Source organism: Lytechinus pictus, chromosome 1 (assembly GCF_037042905.1).
Source record: "Lytechinus pictus isolate F3 Inbred chromosome 1, Lp3.0, whole genome shotgun sequence".
NCBI classification, from domain to species: domain Eukaryota; kingdom Metazoa; phylum Echinodermata; class Echinoidea; order Temnopleuroida; family Toxopneustidae; genus Lytechinus; species Lytechinus pictus.
The window spans coordinates 9,195,892-9,218,878 of NC_087245.1; the positions used below are offsets into that span (position 1 = coordinate 9,195,892).

Sequence of the window (22,987 nt, forward strand, 5' to 3'; positions counted from 1 at the left end):
AGTATGGTATTGAAACTACTTGTGTGAAATCCTAGAAAGGAATATTAACTGATAGTAAATTGTTTGTCTGGCAAATGACACGTGTGTATGCCATTGTAGTATTACACTACACTACTGTATACAACATTAACCCTAAATAGACTGAGCTATTTTGACACCGAAGAAGACTGGGTGACTGAATCAGCTCCCCCCCCCCCCCTCTTATGATCTCGGCTGTCGATTGCTACGAAAAATTGGCACAAACGTCACCCATGGCATAATCTACGAAACTATAAGATCTAATTCTGTGAAAATCTCATTAATTAATTATGCTGATTTATGCATAAAATCAAAAGTCTGCTCTAATTAACTAAATAATGCCCCTAAAATGTTCATGATTGGTTCACAGACTCTTTATAGGAATCTAATCAAATATCCTTTTTTTTTAATTAAACATCACATTTATTTTCTTATGTATTTTATTGTTTTCTAAATTTCTCTTGTATTTCCTTTCTTTTGGACTTTTTGTTTTTATTGTTTTTTTCAATGGAAATTGTTGGGAACTTTAATTTGACCATAAACAAGATGAAATTAATTGATTTTAATCAGTAAAAGGAAAAATAATGATACATTTATGAATTTTGGCTAAAAACGCTATTTGTACACGAATTCACGTTTTTGAGCAATTTTGGGTCTGCATGCACTTACGAAATGTTGCATAATTTTGGATCCGCCCCTGGGGGACACGATTTTGGTCTCAAAAGTTGCGCAAGACTTGAAAGTAAAAAGTCAGTGAGCGAGGCGGTCAAAAAAATTGCACGGCGGATTTATCGCGAAAAATGTTATGGTTAAACCTCACTACATGTATACTATGCTATAATGCTACAGTGTACACACTATGCTATCTCTTGTCTAGATAAAGTTAACCACAACTATTGCTGTTATTTGGGATATTATTGAAGAAAAAAAATGGAGCCAAAACATGCATATTCTTTGCCATTTAAAAGGCTTGTGCAGTATTTTGTTTTTGTCTCTTGTTTTTTTTTTACTTTTGTGTGTTATTTTTTTTACTTGAATGAGCTCGTCTTATATTGTACATGTGTAAATACCCATTATTGGGTGTGCATGTATATGCTTTTTAATAAAGGACAAGTCCACTCCAACAAAAAGTTGATATGAATAAAAAGAGAAAAATCCAACAAGCATAACACTGAAAATTTCATCAAAATCGGATGTAAAATAAAAAAGTTATGACATTTTAAAGTCTCGCTTAATTTCTCAAAACAGTTATATGCACATCCTGGTCTGTATGCAAATGAGGAGACTGATGATGTCATCCACTGACTATTTCTTTTGTATTTTATTATATGAAATATTCTAATTTTCTCCTGATTGCCAAGTGAAACAACGATTAATTCCTCCCTGAACATATGGAATTAGCGTTGTTTAATACGATATGATTCAGTCAAGTTGGTCCGTGTTGTCAAATTTGTAAAAAATTAAATATTGTATAATTCAAACAATAAAAAACAAAAGAAATAGTGAGTGAGTGACATCATCGACTATTGCATTTGCCTGTCACTCAGTTGTGCATATCACTGAATTGTGAAAAATAATTGAAACTTTAAAATGTCATAACTCTCTTATTTTATGGCGTGGACTTGACCTTTAATCTCTAATGTCCATCTTAATAAAAGAGAAATATCAGACCCATTCAACCCATTATAAATACCGGTACTATCTTGGTTGATTTCCCTTCAATGAATAGGGATGAAAAGCCATAGAAATGTACTGAATTTGTTCAAATATAATGCATTCATTAGGTTTTGCTTTATCTGTTTTCTCCATTTTGACTTTACTGTTAACAGTTATACCAGCAACCCCAGAATCTGTACAGTCAAGTACAAAAGATTGCTTCCAGTCACCACCTGCTGTTAACAACCAAGATACAACTGATTCTCCTTTCTCACAAATCATCATTCCAGACACACCAGACAATGTTATTCCAAAGAAGAGGCCATTTACCAGTCTCCTCAATCACAGTAGGGATATCTCGGGAAGTACCTTCAAAGTAGATGATTTCAGCAGGAAGGACTCCTCAAACAAATCAAAATGTGGAAGAGACATTGAGAGAATCCCTTTACCTCTTCTCCAAGCCACCAATGCGGAACTGCCAAAGACAAAAGTGAATTTAAAAGGCTCTTTGGTAAAGAATGATAGAAAGATTGATCAAAACTGCTCAAAAGGCAAAAAGGAACCAAGTGCTTCTGGAGAAGATAATATGATTGCTATTAGTGAAAGAGATAATAAAACAAAGCCATCTAACAAACTGAGCAGGTTGTCAAGAAAAGGCAACAAGTTAGCAAAGGCTAGTAAAGAGGTTTTACCAAAACCAACTACTGGACTAGAAAATGAAGAATGTAAGGTAGAAGCAGTGGACGACCGATTGGAAGAACTTGAGGATCGTCATGTAAATAGGATTGAGATCAAACCAGCTGTGTGCAGGGTAAGGAACTCCTCAAAGAAGAATACATCAAAGCTGAGTCTATCAAGGAAAGTCCAGAAACAATTGCTGGATACAACTGTCAGAGCTGTCAAGAGATCACCTAGCAGAGGAAACTCCCCATATTCAAAGCGATTCCAGGATTCTGTATGCACCATCGACGACATGGATCATGACAGAAAAGACAGGGTTAAGAAATCTCTCCTTGAAGAGTATGGAGTTGACAGTCATCTTGCCAAAGAAGTGCTACCCTGTCCTCCAAAGGAAGAGCCAGAAGAGTTCATCTCAGTTATTCCAGATTCCTGCCCAACACAAATGGCAAGGGAGCAAGATGCATTGATCATTCCAGACACCTGCCCTATGGTGGAAGATACACCGGAAAAGAGCATTCCTAAGGTTTCAGGATCTCTGATCTCTGAGACAGTAAGTTTATCTGTAGAAAGCCCAAGTTTACAAGTTTCATCAACTCAGGAAAAAGAACACAAAGTGCAATATGATTCCTACACTGCCAGTAAAAATGATTTAACTTCAGAACAACAGAGTGTTCTGCAGGAGAATATAGAGTGTGGAGTAAATAATGATGATGATGTCAGTTTAGGGGAATCATATTATAAACCTGCTCATTCCAGTGAAGCTACCAGTACAATGGCAGCAAAGATAAAGATACCCAAGAACCATGTTCAGACAGGACCTATAGATCATCTAGATGCCCATAAAATGGATAAAACAGCATCCAAAGCTCTGGAAATAGACATCATGCAAGACAGTTCTGTAGCATTTGATTCCAAGGATTTCAGTACTCCAAATGAAACTCAAAGTGGAAAGATTGATCATGGAACTAATATCAGCAGTCCAGGAACAGCTGCCCTCTTAGAAGGACTGGATGACTCATTCCTGGATGGCATCAATTTAGATGAATTGGATAACATGCAAGATGGCAAGGTCAGTGTTTTAACTCCTGGTTCATCAATATCCCATAAAATTGTGTGTTGAATTTTCTTCACAATTTCTTTGATAGACTACACAAGTTATTTCCATAAATAACAAAGAGCCTTATATAAATATAACATCATAGATTATAATTCAGAGCCTAGCACTGCATGAGAAGAGTGTACAAATATTCAATGCCAAAATGATTGTAAGGAAATAATTGTTACAATTGAATTGTGGGGGGGGGGTTTCAGTCCCGCCCCCCAGCCGCTCCGCTTCTGCAGCCCCTGAAAGATACTTTTTCTTTAACTTCATTTATATCTGATTTACATGTATGTACATAAAAATGTAAATCAATAAATGCTAATTTTAGGCTTCAATGATTAATTGGATGATCCACTGGTGATACTTGTCTCAAGAGATAGTTTGACAACATTAACATAGAAATAGGTTCATGTCCACTATAATTTATCTTTAATTGATGCCTTCATTTTAATTTTCTAGGTTGAAGGAAATGCGATTTCCAATATTGATAAAAAGTTTCGTGAGTTTTCACCATTTAAGATGAAACCTGGAGCAGACAGCAAGCTCAATCAACCTCTTGTTGACCTTTGCCGATACGTTGTGACAGGTGTTCAGGACAACATCAAGTAAGGGCAGATGAAATGCAAATATCAGAACTTGTGCAACTAATCATAAGGGAAGGAGAGGCAGCCCTTCAAATTTTTGGAAAAAAATAATTGAATGTTTTGGGCATGTCAACTCATATTGAATAATGATAATGTGCCAATTTGCTCTGACCAAGATTATATTTTTCATATATTTGATTTTGATCTACACAGATGTCTTATGTTGAGAATGAAGACCAGGGCTCTATAACACAAAGGTTTGAGATGAATTGCAAATATAAAGGAACCGCACTGATTGGTTCACGGTAATTATATTAAATAGAGTGCACATACAAGGATGATCTTAATTGGTCATTCATATTTAACAATTGATTGCAAACCTTTGTGTTGCAGAGCGCAGGTATTAAACTAAAACTAATAATTTATTTTGTAATCACAGGTACATGTACAGAATGACAATAATTCTTCTCCTTGTTCACTTTTAATGTAAAACAATTGCAATGTTGGGCCTGTAAAATTAGCAGTTAATACTTTCCCAATCTTCTACTTTACTGTACCAGTACATACAGAGATACGTTGCATTGTCTTTTTTTTTGTGTTATTGTTTGATAGTTAATTTATGTCAAGTGTTTACTTATCATTTTATTAAAACCAGTAATAAGAGGCTGAGTGTAAGGAGTATGTCAGACCAGAGTGATAAGTTCTGCATCCTCAAGGACACATGGTAAGATTATTGGATGGCTTGATAGAATTTAAACTGCCAACTCGTTTAAATTGAACTGACAGTTCGAATTTATATACTGAAATGTAGTATCAATCTTGAGATATAGTGACAATAGCTCTTTTGATATTTTTGTTTAAATCTTGGATGTTTGTTTTAAAATTGCAGTTTGAATTCCCAGTTGCATGTGGTTTATAATGATGACCACATTGGTAAGATTATGCAAAGGGGAATGTGCACTACTATGTAATCTTCAATTAGATTACATGTTTGATTACACTACAATACTACATGTACACAGTAGTGCATCATTTTGTCATTGAATGAAAGTCATTACACATGGAAATTATCTAGATCCAGTTCATCAGGGAAGGGAAATAGTGTAATGATGTCAATTGTATCCATTTATTGTGACTTGAGCCCCCCCCCCCCCTGCTCACACTTATACAGATGTGCATCAATTATGCAAAGCCAAAGAAGCCAAATTATGTCCCACATCACTGCAGTTTAACAGTTCACTTGTGATGACAGTAGAATACCCAAATATTCAGATCGAGCAATCCCATTTAAGATGTACTTGTAGGACTCGTTATGCTCTCATGGATTATCGGTTACCAATACTTTGTCAATGGTTATAGCACTTTATGCTATAAAGAGAATTGCATCGAGTACTCTTGATCAAATAAATATTGTTATTTTCATGAAAAATACTGTTGCAAATTGCAGAACCTGAGTGAGAGTGAAATATTGATTGCTGTATATTCTTGCTTGTATCTCAGGCAAGACTCCCTTGTTGAAGAGGGTATGGTGATTGCTATCCATGGGACGTTTAGTGCTGATGGTATATGTGAGCTCAACAATCAATCAGGCTATCTTATTATCAACCCTGATCATTTACTCACTGGAACAGCAGTGTCAAACAGCATCAGGTGTATGAGAAGGTGAGTGGCATGTGAAACCTGTTTTACAGGTGTTTGTAATACTTGGTAATTGGTAATAAGTTATAGAAAATTGCAAAAAGGCCAAGAATCATAGTGTTGTCACACCTGTTGCAGCGACCGGTATTTTATTTTGCTTTCCAACCTGAATGCCAAGAACTGAAAGCAATGTTAATACTTATATTTGGATGTCCATATTGGATCTCTGTCATGTACATTTTACAACTTGAACTCTTTATTCCTTCTTATAGCAATTTTCATTAAAATACAGTCACAGTCAATCACACAGTGTGATGTTTGATATTAATGCACACCTGGGCTCCGTAACACAAAGATTAGCGATCAATCGCTAAATGAACTGACCAATCAATATCAATGTTACACGCGCATTAGGTTTAAAATACTGACAAGGGACCAATCAGTCCGGTTCTTTCATATTTGCAGTTCATCGCAAACCTTTGTGTTACGGAGCCCTGGTGAGATTTCAGTTCAGGTGATGTATGTATTGGAAGAAAGGTTATATTATTTTAATGTCTTGGAGAAATAAACAGATTTTTAATTAGAAATCTAAGAAACTAATTTTTATGAATTCTTGAAACTCGGTGCACATGACAACAATTACGTGACATATTCACTGCAAAATAATGAATTGACTGGTAATCATTTTTTTTTTCTTCTTTCTTTATTGCAGATCTGTCTTGAGTGAAAATTTTAAGGTAAACCCTCCCGTTCTTCCATGATATATATGTCTGTGCATCAGGATAGCCGCTGGGCCATAAAATGAGAGAAATTATTTTTTGAAATGAGCACCTTGACTGTGTTGTGCTTCATTTTTTTAGCATTAGTATTATATTTTGACATAGATCTAGTAACATATTGACATGCTACATGATGTACTGAGAGATTTTATTTCAAATAAGTTTGTGGGGAACGGGGTTAATTGTATGAACACAAAATAAAGTTTTATCAAATTTGTACTGTATTTGCCATACCCTTAAAAAAAAATGATACCAAAGTCCTCAATTTTGAAGATGTGCAACTCCTAATACTCCTTATATGTATATCAATGTCACATTTCAAATCAGTACATTTGTAATATTGATATATTTGTGGTGACTGTTTTGATTGCTCAGGGACTGGAGAGAGGGAATCGTGCCATGCTTCTTGGGTCTCTGCTTCATGAAGTCTTTGATCAGGTAAGCTCCAACTCATCTTTTTCTTTATCTCTATTTGCTAAAAGATTCATGTCAATACTGTACTGTTCTTGTACATGCACATATTATTACTGTTTCAGCAGCAACTTAAGGGGTTTTTCATTACCCCCCCCAACATTTCCTTCTTCATTCTTAACTCTCTTGCTTTTTGCCTTATAGATTATAATAGGTAAATGTACATTTTCTTGCTACTGCATGTATGTAACTTTTCAACAACATGTCAATATCTCTGTGTCATTCTTTTAATTGGGATTGGAAAAAAAAAACATACTTGAACTTGAACATAAATGTTATCAATTATCACCAGTCATATGAAGAGAAATTTATAGGTCTTGGGTTTAAGGTCGTAAGTCACTTAATGTTAATAAACTGACAAAAATTCATAGTTTTTCACAATTAAAAAAGTTTAGGATTAAATCTTATGAAATGTATACCTGTGAGTCACCAGTGATCACACATCTTTTGATAGTTTCCAAGGCAAAGATTAGAGTCATTTGTGATCAATAAACTTAATACCTTATAATAACTTACAAATTTTACCATGATTTAGAAATTACATTTTTCATATTCAAATCATTTTTATGTTCCATGACATATATTTAGGTAGTTCTCAAGGTCAAAGGGCAATTCAGGTCACTAACCTTGGAGGCTCATTTAGACATGGCGTGGCAAGTTATTATTCTATCAAATTTTTCAGTCTTGAGTATTCAACTATTAAAATTTATTTTCTTTCATTTTATAGGCCATTTTGAAGAATCAGTTTCAAAAACCCCATCTAATGCAGATTGCCCGTGATATACTCAAGCAGCCTGCATTCCTCTGTGACATGTGAGTATCTGTGTGCACATCACATCACTGCTTGGCAATGTGCTAACATTCATTTTGCAAGATATGTTTCCACCTGACTATAGCTGCTAGAGCCTAATATTATTATTAAATGTAAAGATTTGTCTCTTTAACAAAGTACTTTCAGATATGCACTTATAAACTATCATTCATACACGTATCTTGATACCATGTTAAAGATCAGAATGAGCTTTGTATGCCTCTGCTTATTGAAGGTGATTGCCAGAGGCAGTTTGTCTTTGAGCTGTCCATCCGTCTCATTTTCAATTAGTGATAATAAGAGAACTGTTTTAGGAATCAATTGCAACTTAGTTTGTGTGTGGATATGGGAGGGACAATGATCTGATTAGATATGGGGGTCATGAGGTCAAAGGGCACAGAATTCATTGTATGCATTGTAATAATTTGTTCTTGCGATTACTTCTGAAGGTTGAATCGCCAACTTGGTTCATGTTTGCATACTGGAGAGTCGATGATCTTATTAGATTTTGGTCAAAATGTCAATAGTAAACACTCAATCAGGTCATATACTCAAAAATATCTGGTTCTCTTAATGACTGAAGTACCATTTGAGGGTTCAACTTCAAACTTATACATTTATGCATATCTGAAAGACGAAGTGATTGATCTTTGCTTTTGGTCCAAAAACAGGTCACAGAAGTTTCAATTTGAAGATTTTAGAGAGTGGGTGTTTAATACATGTATATTCTTGATCTGGAAATGGCAGAGGCATAAATTTGATTGCATGCAGTCGAGAATCCATCTAGGGATAAAACCAATAACCTGAAATTAATTTGATTGACAGGTACTCATTGAAAGTAGATGAGGAAAACCTACTAGAGGAGGTGGAAGAATATGCTGATACTATTAAAAGATGGAGTGATTCCTATCTGGGATCAAAGCCTCGGGGCAATGTTGACATCAAATGGTAGGACTTTCCTTATATGAGGCAATATTTGTACGAGACTTCAAAATATAGATCTTTTTTTTTTAAGAAACCGAAGCTCTATTAGAACATTTGTTATAATTCAAAGTGAGAATAAAAAAAACGATTTGGAAAAAAAACAAAAAAACATCATAATGGGTTATGAAATTAGAAAGTTATGCAAGTTTTAAAGTCTCAATTTACTTTCTGTTGCTATCAAACTCCTATTAACAGCAAGAACTGGTAACATTGCAGCTATTAAATCAAAATTTGGCATAACCATGGAAATTACAATTTTTTATGACTTTTATATTGTAGCTACATGTATTGCAGCTTATTAACATGCCAGAGTTGTATATTTGCACCACTGAATAAAGACATTTTAATCCCATAGGTCTGTATTCTAGACTCTAGTTGAATTTGAACTGCGGTCTTAAGTTGTGGTTTAACTGAGATAAGCAAAATGTGATGCAAACCCTTAACAGTAGAGGTTCAATTTAATATCACATTTACACTCAAATCAATATTAAATGCCTGGAAAAAAAAAATAAAAAAATCCTCTCCATTCCAGCATGAGGAAAGAAATTGTTAACATAAGAAACATAAAATGTCAACAAAGTATGGGCATTTTTGGCTGCCTATGAATTTAGCACAAAGACCATGACTTCGGTTAAAATGAGATTCAGAATATGGGCCAGAGAGTTGAATATTTCTCAGGCATGTGTAGAGTTAATACCAAAGTGCAAAGAAGCAACATATATATTCTATAAAACCTCAAATAATATATTTTCTTCCTGTTCACTTGTAGGCCTGGCTCCTTCAAGTCTGAGAATTGTAACATGAGTGTTAGCAAGGTAACAGATATTGAAGAGACTATCTGGTCCCCTAGGTGGGGTGTTAAGGGAAAGGTCGATCTTACGGTAGAGGTCAAGGTAAGAATAGATAGGATGTAACACTATTTGAATGAATTCAATTGATATTAAAATCTGTAAATGGTGATTTTTATATTTTATTATATCAGCTTGTTGACAGTGATTTACACATTTTCCATGAAAATTAATTGTTAGGATACTTGTATCTAAAGTTTGAGTAATTTTATGCATTTTGATTTCGAGCAAGGTTCAAATTTGTTTCAAATCATAGTTTAATCACTGTGAGGTCATTATGATTAGATAATAAACTGATTTTTACTTTTATTAGATAATAAAGCCATTCTCATTAATTTGAACTTCAGTATTCATGTTATGATTAAGAACTAGGCACAATACAATATTTCATGTCTCAATGCTCACATCAAAATATATGATGTTTAATTTCAAATCGGGTCATTTACCAATTCATAAGTTGTGTGATGGCCTTTGCTTTGCTTGATGATGGTCTTGAGCTCTCACCACAGATGCTAGGGTTCAACAAAAAGATTTTTCCCCAACATGAATGCTATTAGAAAATCCTAGCAAGAGGATGTCCTTGAAGATACAAATTCAGAATTCATCGGAATTTACTTTTCAAAGTATTGAATTATACTGTATGTTTGTATTGTTTGTCATCCTTGTTCTCAGATTCACAGACCATCTTGTTCACAATCTGTTGAGCATGCTATGCCTCTAGAACTGAAAACAGGCAGGGAGACCAACTCTATTGAACATCGTAGCCAGGTAATTTTCAAGATGTAAAATGAGCCCATGAATGCAAGAATACAAATAAATCTAGCTTCCAATGGCTTTCAAATTAGTGCATAAAAGATGAGAAATTCAATATATCATAAAATTAGAAATCTATACATAAACATAAGAACGTAATTAATTTTTGCAATAACTTAATACCCCTATATGATGTCTGCATGCTACTACCCCCATATGAAATGTAAATATAATGATTGTATTTTAGTGATAGAAGGATGATAATGATGGTGATGATTAATATGTTGTAATTTTGTTTTATTTTCATTATCTTTGCAATGTTTTGTTGTTTTTTCATTTACAGTTGATACTGTACAGTCTGATGCTAGGTGACCTTCAAACGACCTCTGACCTTGGGTTTCTTCTCTATCTCAAGACGGCAGCGATGAAATCTGTTCCTGCTAACCATATGGATAAAAGAGGTATTCAATATTAATCACTGATTTGACATTAAATGTACATGCAGTTTAAGTACTCTGGTACAAGTCATCTTCGCTAACTGCTTTGGTAATAGAGGTGTTTATTACATGTTAAACCAAAAAGGTTTGCCAATCCATCTATTTGCCAATAATTGGACTGACATGATTATTTCAAAGCAGATCCCACAATGTCCAACAGCCATATCAAAGACAGTACAAGGGGAAGACCGGACACTTCGGTAATTTTTTAAACGCCTCGATCTCGCTCATGGGGAAGGGTGCCCAACAGCGTTGAGTAAGTGAACCATCGCACATCGGCACGCGGCTGTGTATAAAACATATGGGGAAAATGAGAGAGAGGATTTGGGAGAGGGCACAAGGGTGGAGCATGGGAATAATTCCACCTTTTATTACCCAGAAACCCCTAAAATATATTCAATTCTAATTTTTGAAAGAAAAAAATTGAAGGAAATTTTTTTTAATGTAAAAATCGTCTATTCCTCCATCCCTCCACCATTTCCCTCATATGTTCTGTACACAACCCAAAATGGCGATACGTGAAGGCTGGCAAAGGTTTACCTACTCAATGCTGTAGGGTGCTCTACCCAAGCACTCCATTACGCACACTATTGAGTCTTCCCTTTGTAGTGTCTTGGGCCATACTGATAACAGGGGGGAAATTCTCTCTATACTGTTTCCATAATATTCTTATAATACTGTATGTGATTGAAAATACATGTCACAGTATTAAGGTTAATAGTTACCTCAAAGACAATAGTCAAGATGTACTTTTGCCAATTATATAAATAGACTAGAATTACCCCCATATTTTTTAAAGAAAAAAATTCACTTAATTCAATGAATGTATGTGTTTGCTGAAAATGGTATTAGTGGGGTTTTTGTTTTTTCCTATTCCAGATTGCAATAGTGATACCAATCCTAATTGTTTTCTATAAAATGGAAACCTAAAAACTGTAAAAAGTTTACTGTAGTTTTAATTATCTTTCTCTCCAATTCCTTTGGCTTTGTGTTCACAGAGCTCATCCATCTACGTAACCAGCTGGCCTTCTACCTCTCCCGGACTGCCAGGTCAATGACCACATCCACTGCCCCTTCCTCAGCTGACTGGCCATCCCAAACTAAACCTAATCTCATCCCACCGGTCCTCCCAGAACCAATCCGTGATGATTTCTCCTGTAAGCGATGCGCTCATCTCCAAGCCTGTAGCAGCCTTCACAAGTATGTTGTACCAAATTTTCTTGCTCCATAGGTTTCTCTCTCTGCATTAATGCAGCCGCAAAGTTTTGTCAATTAAGGACGTTCCACAGTTAAAATGAAGTCCGTGTCATTTTCACCAAATTTTGCAGAGAGTTACTTTGGTATCTATGCATTATGAAAGTGCAAAAAATAATATAGGTTCATGTGCTTATTTTTTTTCTACGGGACTTCAAAGTCGCCGTATTTGAATGATATGAAATGCTGCGCAATCATGAGAATTATGCCTCTCTTAGACCTCACGAATTCACCAAATGAGTTTAAATCATCTTTACTCTCTCAATATCCCATCAAACTTCATCAAACTTTCAGAATGTGTAACTTCGTAGATACCAAAGTAGGAGAAAGTCTTTTAATTGGTTAAACTATATCTAATTCTAAGTCAGCAGCGCCCTCATTTGGCAAGAATGGTGCAAAAACTCGAAAAAAAACAAATCTTCAAAGACGTGAATCTACTCAAAAGTTTAAAAAGTATAGTTTAAGCAGCACTTGATTCAAAATCCATGTCATTTTCATCAAATTTGGCTAAACTGTAGAAGAATGTATATGAAAGATGTAGGGAAGTTAAAAATATAGGGTCCATGTGTTCGTTTTTTAGTTATCAGTGTCCAAAGTGTTGTGAGTTGGCTTGAAAATCGCCTAAAACGCGCCGAAAACGTCCCAAAGTCTAATAATACCGTCTAAAATGCGAATGGTTCCCGTATTTCGCTCCCAAACATTGAAAATCCATGTCATTTTCATCATACTCTCTAAATTTGTAGAGGAATATATTCTGAAGCCGTTTAAATATTAGAAATATGGGGTCCATGTGCTCGTTTTTTTAGTTATCAGTGTCCAAAGTGTTGCGAGTTGGCTTGAATATCGCATAAATATGCCGAAAACATGCAAAAGTCTATAATAGTTCCGTCTAAAATGTCTAAAATACGAATGGTTCCTTAGTTCTGCTCCCAAACATTCGAAATCCATGTCATTTTCATCATAATCTCTAGATTTGTAGAGGAATATGTTCTGAAGACGTTAAAATATTAAAAATATGGGGTCCATGTGCTCGTTATCAAACTATCAGTGTGTCTAAAGTGTTGCGAGTTGGCTTGAAACAGTCTATAATGCGCCTACAACGGGCAAAAGTCTACTACCGTCCAAAATGTCTTAAATACGAATTGTTCCTTAGTCCTGCTCCCAAACATTCAAATTCCATGTCATTTTCATCATACTCTCTAGATCTGTAGAGGAATATATTCTGAAGAAGTTAAGACATTTAAACTATGGGGTCCATGTGCTCGTTTTCAAATTATCAGTGTCCAAAATATTGCGAGTTGGCTTAAAACAGCCCAAAATACGCCGAAAACAAGCAAAAGTCTGTTAATACCGTCTAAAATGCGAATGGTTCCGTAGTCTTGCTCCCAAACATTGAAAATCCATGTCATTTTCATCATTCTCTGCACATAGATACTTTAGCACCTGAATATTCTAAATATGCAAAAAATAATATGGGTCTATGTGCTTGATTTTTTATATAGAGCTTCAAAGTTAACCCAAATGGATGTTCTTGAGAATTGCGCATTCAAAAGAATTTGGCATTTTTAGACCTCACGAGATCACAACAATGAGTTTAAAGCTCTATAACTCAGTCAAAACCCTTGCAAATTTCATCAAATTTTGCAATATGATTATTGTATCCGTAAAATGGATAATCTATATATAGTGCTTTCAATCGTTTGCTCATTTAAGTTTAACAGCACTCTCAGTTCTTGAAAATTGCGGGAAAGATAACAAATACTCAACCTCAAAAATTTCAAATTTCAATAGCAAACTTAAGAAGAAAAAGAACTGCTGCACTTTATTCAAAATCCATGTCATTTTCAACAAACTTTGCAAAGTTGTAGAGGAAGGTATACCTAAGAGGTGCAAACATTAAAAAAAATATGGGTTCATGCGCTTGTTTTCAAACTATCAGCACTCTTATTAGAGCAAACGTTCTTCTTTAAACACCTCAAAACGCGCCAAAAGCTTTATATCTATGTGAGGAAAAACTCCGAACCACTCTATCATTTATTCAAACTCAGGGTCATATTCATCATACTTTGCAGCACTACAGAGAAAAGTATTTTGAAATTGTAGAGGAATAAAAAAAAAATGTTCCATGGAATAATTCCAGTTTATTAGCTTCATAAAATAACACACCGGATCTGCAGTTAGTACAGTAAGGAGAAAAATCAGCTCACAATACCTACAGCTGATTAATCACCAGTTCATCATTGTGACGTCAGCGCGCAGAGTGTAAAATATGCGCAGATCATGATGCGCACAAACATAACTGTGGAACATCTTTAAGTTTTGGCATTGCAAGATGAAGGGCTGTGAATATCACAGAAAAATAATTAATCATGAACAGATACTTGCAATTTAAATTTAGTCATCCTGTTAATTTAATTAAGTTATTCATGAAAATGAATATGAAATATTTATGAATATTTTTGTTTGATAGTAGATCTTATTTTGTATGAAAAGATCACTCTTTATAGGAATCCTTGAACGTGTGTACATCACCCAAATGTTTATAGCTTATCTATAGCTCATCTCAGATTTTACATTCATGTATAGCTTGCATCTCCATTGTTAGATTGTTACAACCCTGGAAAATGTTTTCTTACAATAAATGCTCTTTAGGATTAGAAGCTGATGCAATTTTAACTAAGTAGGTTGGCTGAATTTGTTCCTTCTGATTGTTTTATATTCTCCCTCTTTTGTTCAGATTGCAGGGTTCCCCCACCCAGCTACCTTCATCTGTTCAAGATCTATTCAATGAAAGCATTGAACATTTACAAGACTCACACCTCCAGTATTTTGCTCACTGGTATCTACTCTGCTGCCTGGAGCTTGAGGCCACAAAGAAGAGGAACAAAAGTAAAAACATCTGGTGCAAGGAGTCTATTGAGAGGTAGGTAATGTGTTGTGTGTGCTACACATAATACTCAGTATCTATTATTTACCTGGAACCAAAGTAATAAGAACTTGATTGGAGGATACCTATGGTAATGTATCATCAACAGATTACAATCCATTATTATCAATGAAAGCAAATACCACATGCAACGAGACACACTGAACTGAACTGAAACATCCCCTGGAAAATCAGACATGCATTGGACCGAGGGGCAATTTATAAACCAATGCCATCTGTGTTTATTTTGTAGAGAGAAAGATGGTGAATGTTGGAGTAACATGGAGTTCATGAGCTCAACACCTAGAGATCAACAGAATGGAGGATTTACACTGGCCTTTAGAAGAAAACAAGGAGTGAAAGGGTAAGTAATATTGTAGTACCTAAGTAGATATTATCAGTACTGTTGGTAGTGGTGGTAGTAGTAATGATGGTGGTGGTGGCTGCGGCTGTAGCGGCATCAGAGGCTGTAGCAGCAGTAGTGATAGAAGTGGAGTGGTAGAACCAGCAGCAACTGTACTTTTGTACACATTAGTTGTCTGTGTAATAAGTTTAATGTCATTTAGAATTACTTGCTTTTGACCACTACAATTGTTTATTTTTCAAATCAAGTATGCAATCTAATTTATTGGTTGCAAGCCAGAAACGTATTTACATTACAATTCTCCCTATTTTAAAGTATTTTAGTTGATGCCTTTCTGTCTAGTAAAAACAAATAAATGGTAGTACTCATGGAATTAAAGTAGACACAACATTTAAATCTCAGTCAAATATATTACAATTTGATTTACCACCTTTACAGTGTAATCTTTTGTAAAATGTTTCAATTTGATTGGTACTGGTAGAAAAATTAATGCCTTGCTTATTCTTTTTTCCAGATGTTCAGCAGCCAGCTTGGATAAATGCTTGATGAGAAATGGTGACAGGGTAGTCATTAGCATTGAAGGGAGTAGAAGAGTTGCTATCTGTGTGGGGTTCATTGATACAATTACTAAAACAGATATCAAGATTAGCTCAGACAGGTGGGTTCATAGATAGATAGATAAATAGATAGATAGATAATTATTTTTTTCTATCAAAGTTCAGCTCATCAATACAATCAGGTTCAGATTGATTGGTTGGTCAATCAATCGATAGCTAGATACACATATTTAAAAGGTAGAGGATATGAAGATTGATAGATTAGTATCAAGGCGAAATAGATTTTTGAAAAATAAAAAAAACCATTGGTAAAACAGTAACTATGAATTAACTGAAAATTTGCATGGATGAAAAAGAATGAATCAATTTAATGTTATATGTTTTAAATTTTTCAAATTTTGAAAACAACTCATGAAGAAATGAAATGTTTGAGTACTTTGACAAAACATCTAAAACACTTATTTTATACAATCATCAAGGATGCATGATTATTGAAGCTATGAATTACTAATGATCTATAGTTTTCACTAATGTGAATGATTTTGTAACTTTGTTTTTCATCAGCCAATTGAAGAAGGATGGCAAAGAAAGCACTCTTTATCGTATTGACAAGGATGATAGCTACAACAGCATGGCAGCTAGTATGGTCAATCTTACCAAACTCATGAAACCTGAACATACCAAGTAGGTATCAACTTACATGAAATTTATTAAGGGGAAAATAATCACCCAGTCCTCAAGATTTACATCACAGAAAGTTTTTACTAATTTTGTGGATTGTCAAGTTGTTTATTTGAAGATATTTTTGAAAATTATGTGCTGTAATGTTATTTATTAGATCTGTTTAATTCAAACAAATTGTACAAATTTTTTTTGTAATTATTATTACAGGGTATAATATGTGATATGGGTGATATAAATAATTCGTGGAAATCTAATATTTATATAGATGGTATTTCATTTTCAAGCTTTATAAGGATGTTGAGCACATGTATTTTATCTTAAAGTTTTGGTATAAAAACATGTTAACTGAGATTTTTTGCCTTAAATATTGTAGCATAACGAGTTATACCTTTAAGATGTATTTCATAGTTTAATCGTAGAGGGCGATATTTTAGTTGTGATATGCTTTGCGATTATTGGAGAAGTACGTCAGTTCGCTGGGAGCTGCGGTGGCGTGCGGTTGTAAGATGTAAGCTCCGAATAAATCAAGTTGAACGGTATACTGAATATCTCCCAAGTTGCTTCATTTGCATGATTTAGGGTGAGTGAGCGGGTGATCCGGTGTATTTCAGAGGAGCGAGAGAGTGTACCACGTTGCACAATATACTTTTGTGAACGAACCTGCCCCAAAAGAGATATAAAAGTGAGGAGAAGCGTGGACCGGGTTCTGGAGACTGCGAGACGGCAGAACGCTACCCCGACAGAGCTCGGTTACGCCACACTGGTGGCCGCGGTGGGATTGAACAACGTGGTGTTGGAAGCTCAGACAACTTATATAGGCGCCTGTATTACAGGAAGCGCCACGTATATCGCCTATGAGGAAGGAAGCCTGGAGAGAGGCAAGAAGAGAGCACCTATGCACGTTGGTGAATAGCACCCGGAGTGTGTGTGTTGGCGACAGCGTGGATAGCGCCGAGGAAGGGGAGCATGGAGAGAGGCAAGAAGAGAGCGCCTATGCACGTTGGTGAATAGCACCCGGAGTGTGTGTGTTGGCGACAGCGTGGATAGCGCCGAGGAAGGGGAGCCTGGAGAGAGGCAAGAAGAGAGCGCCTATGCACGTTGGTGAATAGCACCCGGAGTGTGTGTGTTGGCGACAGCGTGGATAGCGCCGAGGAAGGGAGCCTGGAGAGAGGCAAGAAGAGAGCGCCTACGCACGTTGGTGAATAGCGCCCTGGGTGTGTGTGGCGGAGATAGTGCCTACACACGTTGGTAAATACTGGATGTGTGTGGCGGAGATAGTGCCTACACACGTTGGTGAATAGCGCCCTGGATGTGTGTGGCGGAGATAGTGCCTACACACGTTGGTGAATAGCGCCCTGGGTGTGTGTGGCGGAGATAGTGCCTACACACGTTGGTGAATAGCGCCCTGGGTGTGTGTGGCGGAGATAGTGCCTACACACGTTGGTGAATAGCGCCCTGGATGTGTGTGGCGGAGATAGTGCCTACACACGTTGGTGAATAGCGCCCTGGGTGTGTGTGGCGGAGATAGTGCCTACACACGTTGGTGAATAGCGCCTTGGGTGTGTGAGCGGAGTTAGCGCCTATACACATTGGTGAATAGCGTATTGAGTGTGTGTGGCGGAGGTAGCGCCTACGGAGAGCGCTTGCGACTGAAAAGATAAGGCGCCTTGTATATAGCGCTTGTACACGTTGGTGAATAGCGCCTTGAGTGTGTGTGGCGGAGATAGCGCCTACACACGTTGGTGAATAGCGCCTTGAGTTTGTGAGGCAGAGATAGTGCCTACACACGTTGGTGAATAGCGCCCTGGGTGTGTGTGGCGGAGGTAGTGCCTACACACGTTGGTGAATAGCGCACTGGATGTGTGTGGCGGAGATAGTGCCTACACACGTTGGTGAATAGCGCCCTGGGTGTGTGTGGCGGAGATAGTGCCTACACACGTTGGTGAATAGCGCCCTGGGTGTGTGTGGCGGAGATAGTGCCTACACACGTTGGTGAATGGCGCCTTGGGTGTGTGTGGCGGAGATAGCGCCTACACACGTTGGTGAATGGCGCCTTGGGTGTGTGTGGCGGAGATAGCGCCTATATACACGTTGGTGAATAGCGCCTTGAGTGTTGTGGCGGAGATAGCGCCTATACACGTGGGTGAATAGCGCCTATTGAGTCGGTGTGTAGACGACAGCGTGGATAGCGCCTATACATGTGTATAGCGCCTACGACGAGTGGCTATGAAGAATGGATCTGAAATTCCTTGCAGGATAAGTGCAGCGTGGAGATGGGGATCTCTGAACGTCGAAGAGAAGTACTTGTTGGATATGCAGATACTAGCAACAAGGGAACTGGAGCTGTCCTATGTTGGGAAGGAGCAAGTCATATCCTATGCTAGTGGGGTACTGCATTAAGAAAGCAGAGAAAAAAACTACTATGGGGCTCAAAAGGAGTCATGGGCCATGGTAGTATTTCGGAGCTGCAACAGAACTTCTATGGGCGGAGATCAGGACGGATCATCGGGCACTTGGTTGGATCTTTGCAGAGGCAAGGGTGGTTACCGTGGAACTTGACATCAGCAATGAGCAGATACCAACAGAAAGAACCTTCGATCAGGTAGATCTTGGAAGCAGAGCATCAGTCAGTCGACCGGCCCGATTGGTCAACGGTGGCTTCAAAGTCTAGTGTGGAGAAGTCCTATTGGAGGATGCACAGCTGGAGATGAAGCAAGACATACTCTTCAGGAAGTAGGAGTGTGACCAAGGTTGGAATGTAACCTGGCATGTGATGTTGTTCTTCAGATAGATAGTTCGAAGGAATTGCGTTGGATGCACATCCGCTGATTGTTACGACAGGGTAACGCCTTGGCCTCCAAAGAAGTCTTTATAGAGAGAGATCGAGATGATGAAAAGTAGTTCTAGACATGCGCCTTGAAGAAACCCCCAAGAAGAAATCCTCTAGCACTTAGAAATCCGCAGAATAGATATTGGACATAACTTTCGCTATAACTTTGTGCCAGAAACAGTAAAAGACTCTGATGCATTTGATTTTTGTATTCAAAATGTTGTTTTATGCCTTGATGTATGCTTTATTTTTTGTTGCTTCCATGTTTTCCCTTTCCTATTTTCTAACCTTTCTTATGTAATTCTCATCTTGAAATTTTCCTGATCTCAATGCTACTCTCTTTACTCTTTCTATCTATTTCTGTATATAGATTACTTTGGTTGTTAATGTAAGAACGGTACTTCCTTTATGTACTATGCCAATGTATATACCTGTATACTTTTAACGATGTCTTAATGTTTTCTATACTTCTGTTCTTGGGAAGAGCGAGATAACATTTAAAGAAATTCACTTTTATGCTTTGTTGTTAATATACCTGGTCTGAGGACAGCCCAGACTTGGGGAGGGGCTGTGTAGCATAACGAGTTATACCTTTAAGATGTATTTCATAGTTTAATCGTAGAGGGCGATATTTTAGTTGTGATATGCTTTGCGATTATTGGAGAAGTACGTCAGTTCGCTGGGAGCTGCGGTGGCGTGCGGTTGTAAGATGTAAGCTCCGAATAAATCAAGTTGAACGGTATACTGAATATCTCCCAAGTTGCTTCATTTGCATGATTTAGGGTGAGTGAGCGGGTGATCCGGTGTATTTCAGAGGAGCGAGAGAGTGTACCACGTTGCACAATATACTTTTGTGAACGAACCTGCCCCAAAAGAGATATAAAAGTGAGGAGAAGCGTGGACCGGGTTCTGGAGACTGCGAGACGGCAGAACGCTACCCCGACAGAGCTCGGTTACGCCACAATATCATATTTGATTGTTTTTAACTAACTATTTTCAGGTTACAAAACATTGTGATCAATAAACAGCCGCCTACATCTATCAAGAAACCCAACTTGCCTTCTCGAGCCAGAGGTGAGGTAGCAATAATTATGAAAGACTTGAATGAAGACCAACGTGCTGCTATCAAGGCTGTCCTTCGAAGCCAAGACTATACTCTCATCATTGGCATGCCTGGCACAGGTTAGAATCTTTATCTCAAAAGATTTTTTTTTTTTAAGATAACTTGTGCGCTGTTTTAATTGTTGTTTGGTCATTGTAGGTAAATACCATGGATTACTCCTGAAAGAAAATATTTCCCCTGTCAGACAAGTTTACATGAGTTATAAATGAAACTTTTGTATTTTTTTTTAGAATTTAGTGATAGTTTGTATTTATGGTTTAGTTATTGAAGAAAAATATAGATATTCTAGAAGAATATTTTAAATGAAATAACTGTGAAATAGAAATATGCTCCTTTTCCAGCAAATCCAATTCTGTGTAGAAAATCAGTTTATTTCTTAATTGGGAATAAAGAGTATTTTTGTGTGTCCAGGTAAAACAACCACCATAGTAGCGCTTGTGAGAATCCTTGTAGCATGCGGTATGTCTGTTCTTCTAACCAGCTACACTCACTCTGCTGTAGATAACATACTACTCAAACTACTCAAGGTAAGAATACAATCTCAATTTTTTTTCCTACATTCATTCATTCACATTCTTTAATTTCACATCCCATGTGTTGTTAGGTTTCCTTACTGGTTTATGGATTATGCATTTGCCTACTTATACAAGTGCATACATTTTGGCATATTCATCCATGGTGTATTTGTTCTTGAGATGAAGTAAAAATCATTTGACAGCCAATTTCAAGCTGGATAATGTATGCAGACAGAAGTGATAATGATCTGATTAGATTTGGGGGCATCAATGTTGAAGGTCTTTGGGGTCATGTAGTAACTGAACTCTTCATGCATTTTGCCTCCAAAAAGGAAGTGGATATTTTTGGCTTGACAGGCTCTTAACCCTAACTCTCCCGGGGTATTTTGATTCTTGTCATTCCGGGGGGGGGGGGGGGGGGCCATTATGGCCCCCCCTTAAGATCTCGGCCGCGCGAGTGACGCAAAAATTTGCACGCTGGTAGTGTGCGATGTAATCTCCAAGGCTGTATGGTAAAATTTTCCAAAATAATGAGATTTTGTTTTATATGAATTAATTATGCTAATTTATGCATAAATCATACTTTTTGCTCTAATTCACTAAATAAAGCTCCTAGAATGCTAATTTTTGGTAAAAACATTCTTTGTAGAATTCTTAACAATCGTAATTAAAAAAAACTTCAGTTTGGAAATCAATTTCTTATGTATTTTATTGTTTTATGAATTTCTTATGTATTTCTTTGTTTTTTTACTTTTTGTTTTTTATTGTTTTTTCAATGGAAATCGTTCCAGACTTAATTCTGATCATAAACAAGGCAAAATTAATTAATTTCAATCAGTAAAAGTAGAAATAATGATACATTTATGAATTTTGGCTTAATACACAATTTGCATTGGATTTGTACATGAAATCACGTTTATGAGCAATTTTGGGTCTGACATGCACTTACATAATGTTGCGTAATGTCGTAACCGTGTACCCGGGCGTCACAAATTTGGTCTCAAAATTTGCGCGAGACTTGAAAGTAAAAAGTCAGTGAGCGGCGAGGTCAAAAAATTTTGCGCAGCGGATATATCGCGAAAATTGTCGAGGGGGGGGGGGCATTATGGCCCCCCCCCCCCCCCGGGAGAATTAGGGTTAAGCTTGGTTTGTGAACATTATGGATTCAGATTCCGACTCGAAGTGTGGTGTTGAGTGATACCAACAACTTAGATGAAAGAAACATTGACTCTTGCCCCTCTCGTTGCAATCTCTCTCACCCTCTCCTTCAACACTTTTCTCTCCCTATTTTCCCCTTCCTTGCTTTTTGCTCGTTCTCACTGTGTCCTTCTGCCTCTCCCTCATTTCTCCTGGAACTTCTCCAACATGATAATACCTTCCTTGGGAATGTTTGTGTCTGGCATGGAATCCTATGGAGGCGTTTCAGAGGGAAGATTAGTGGGAACATCATCTTTGTTCGTGAAAGTCATTATAAATTGAATTATTTAGCCAATCTTTCTTGTGGGGACTTCTTGATCAGTACAATTATCATACTCTTTGGATTCATCAGCAGTTGAAAATTACTCAAGATGGTTCTGTTATGCATTTGTTGTTTTGGATTGGATGAGACATTTCAGATTCTGCAATTCAGTCTCGAGAAAAGAGTTTTCTTGTTTGTGTAACCTGCCCCTCTTGCAAATCAGGGGCACGCTACAGAAAGTGTTGCAATCAATCGTAACTCTAAAAATCATGCGCAACTTGATTTTCAACCAATCAACAGCGTGCATTTGGGACTTGCGATTGATTTTTTGACTTGCGTTTAAACGCAACTCTTTCTGCAACAGGCCCCAGATCACAAATAGCCTCAGTAATCCATGGCAGGTCCTGTTTTGGTTTGAGTGCAGAGTGGATGAATGCTTGCATCAATACCCAT

General features: G+C 37.0%; 2 protein-coding genes across 2 annotated transcripts in view; one reads left to right on the plus strand and one right to left on the minus strand.

Annotated features, from left to right (window-relative positions):
* LOC135153222 (uncharacterized) overlaps nt 1–22,987 on the minus strand; it is a 1,173,865-nt gene that overhangs the window by 780,539 nt on the left and 370,339 nt on the right. The gene's annotated exons all lie outside the window — the stretch shown is intronic.
* LOC135153171 (DNA replication ATP-dependent helicase/nuclease DNA2-like) overlaps nt 1–22,987 on the plus strand; it is a 56,078-nt gene that overhangs the window by 11,170 nt on the left and 21,921 nt on the right. Inside the window, exons 6-23 of the mRNA XM_064095370.1 lie at nt 1,848–3,424; nt 3,917–4,062; nt 4,697–4,765; nt 5,542–5,703; nt 6,392–6,416; nt 6,834–6,896; nt 7,657–7,742; nt 8,566–8,688; nt 9,494–9,617; nt 10,245–10,340; nt 10,669–10,786; nt 11,821–12,022; nt 14,814–14,999; nt 15,256–15,366; nt 15,881–16,024; nt 16,488–16,607; nt 20,438–20,619; nt 20,972–21,087. Of these exons, the coding sequence (XP_063951440.1) occupies nt 1,848–3,424; nt 3,917–4,062; nt 4,697–4,765; nt 5,542–5,703; nt 6,392–6,416; nt 6,834–6,896; nt 7,657–7,742; nt 8,566–8,688; nt 9,494–9,617; nt 10,245–10,340; nt 10,669–10,786; nt 11,821–12,022; nt 14,814–14,999; nt 15,256–15,366; nt 15,881–16,024; nt 16,488–16,607; nt 20,438–20,619; nt 20,972–21,087 (3,650 nt within the window). The remainder of the gene's footprint in view (nt 1–1,847; nt 3,425–3,916; nt 4,063–4,696; nt 4,766–5,541; nt 5,704–6,391; nt 6,417–6,833; nt 6,897–7,656; nt 7,743–8,565; nt 8,689–9,493; nt 9,618–10,244; nt 10,341–10,668; nt 10,787–11,820; nt 12,023–14,813; nt 15,000–15,255; nt 15,367–15,880; nt 16,025–16,487; nt 16,608–20,437; nt 20,620–20,971; nt 21,088–22,987) is intronic.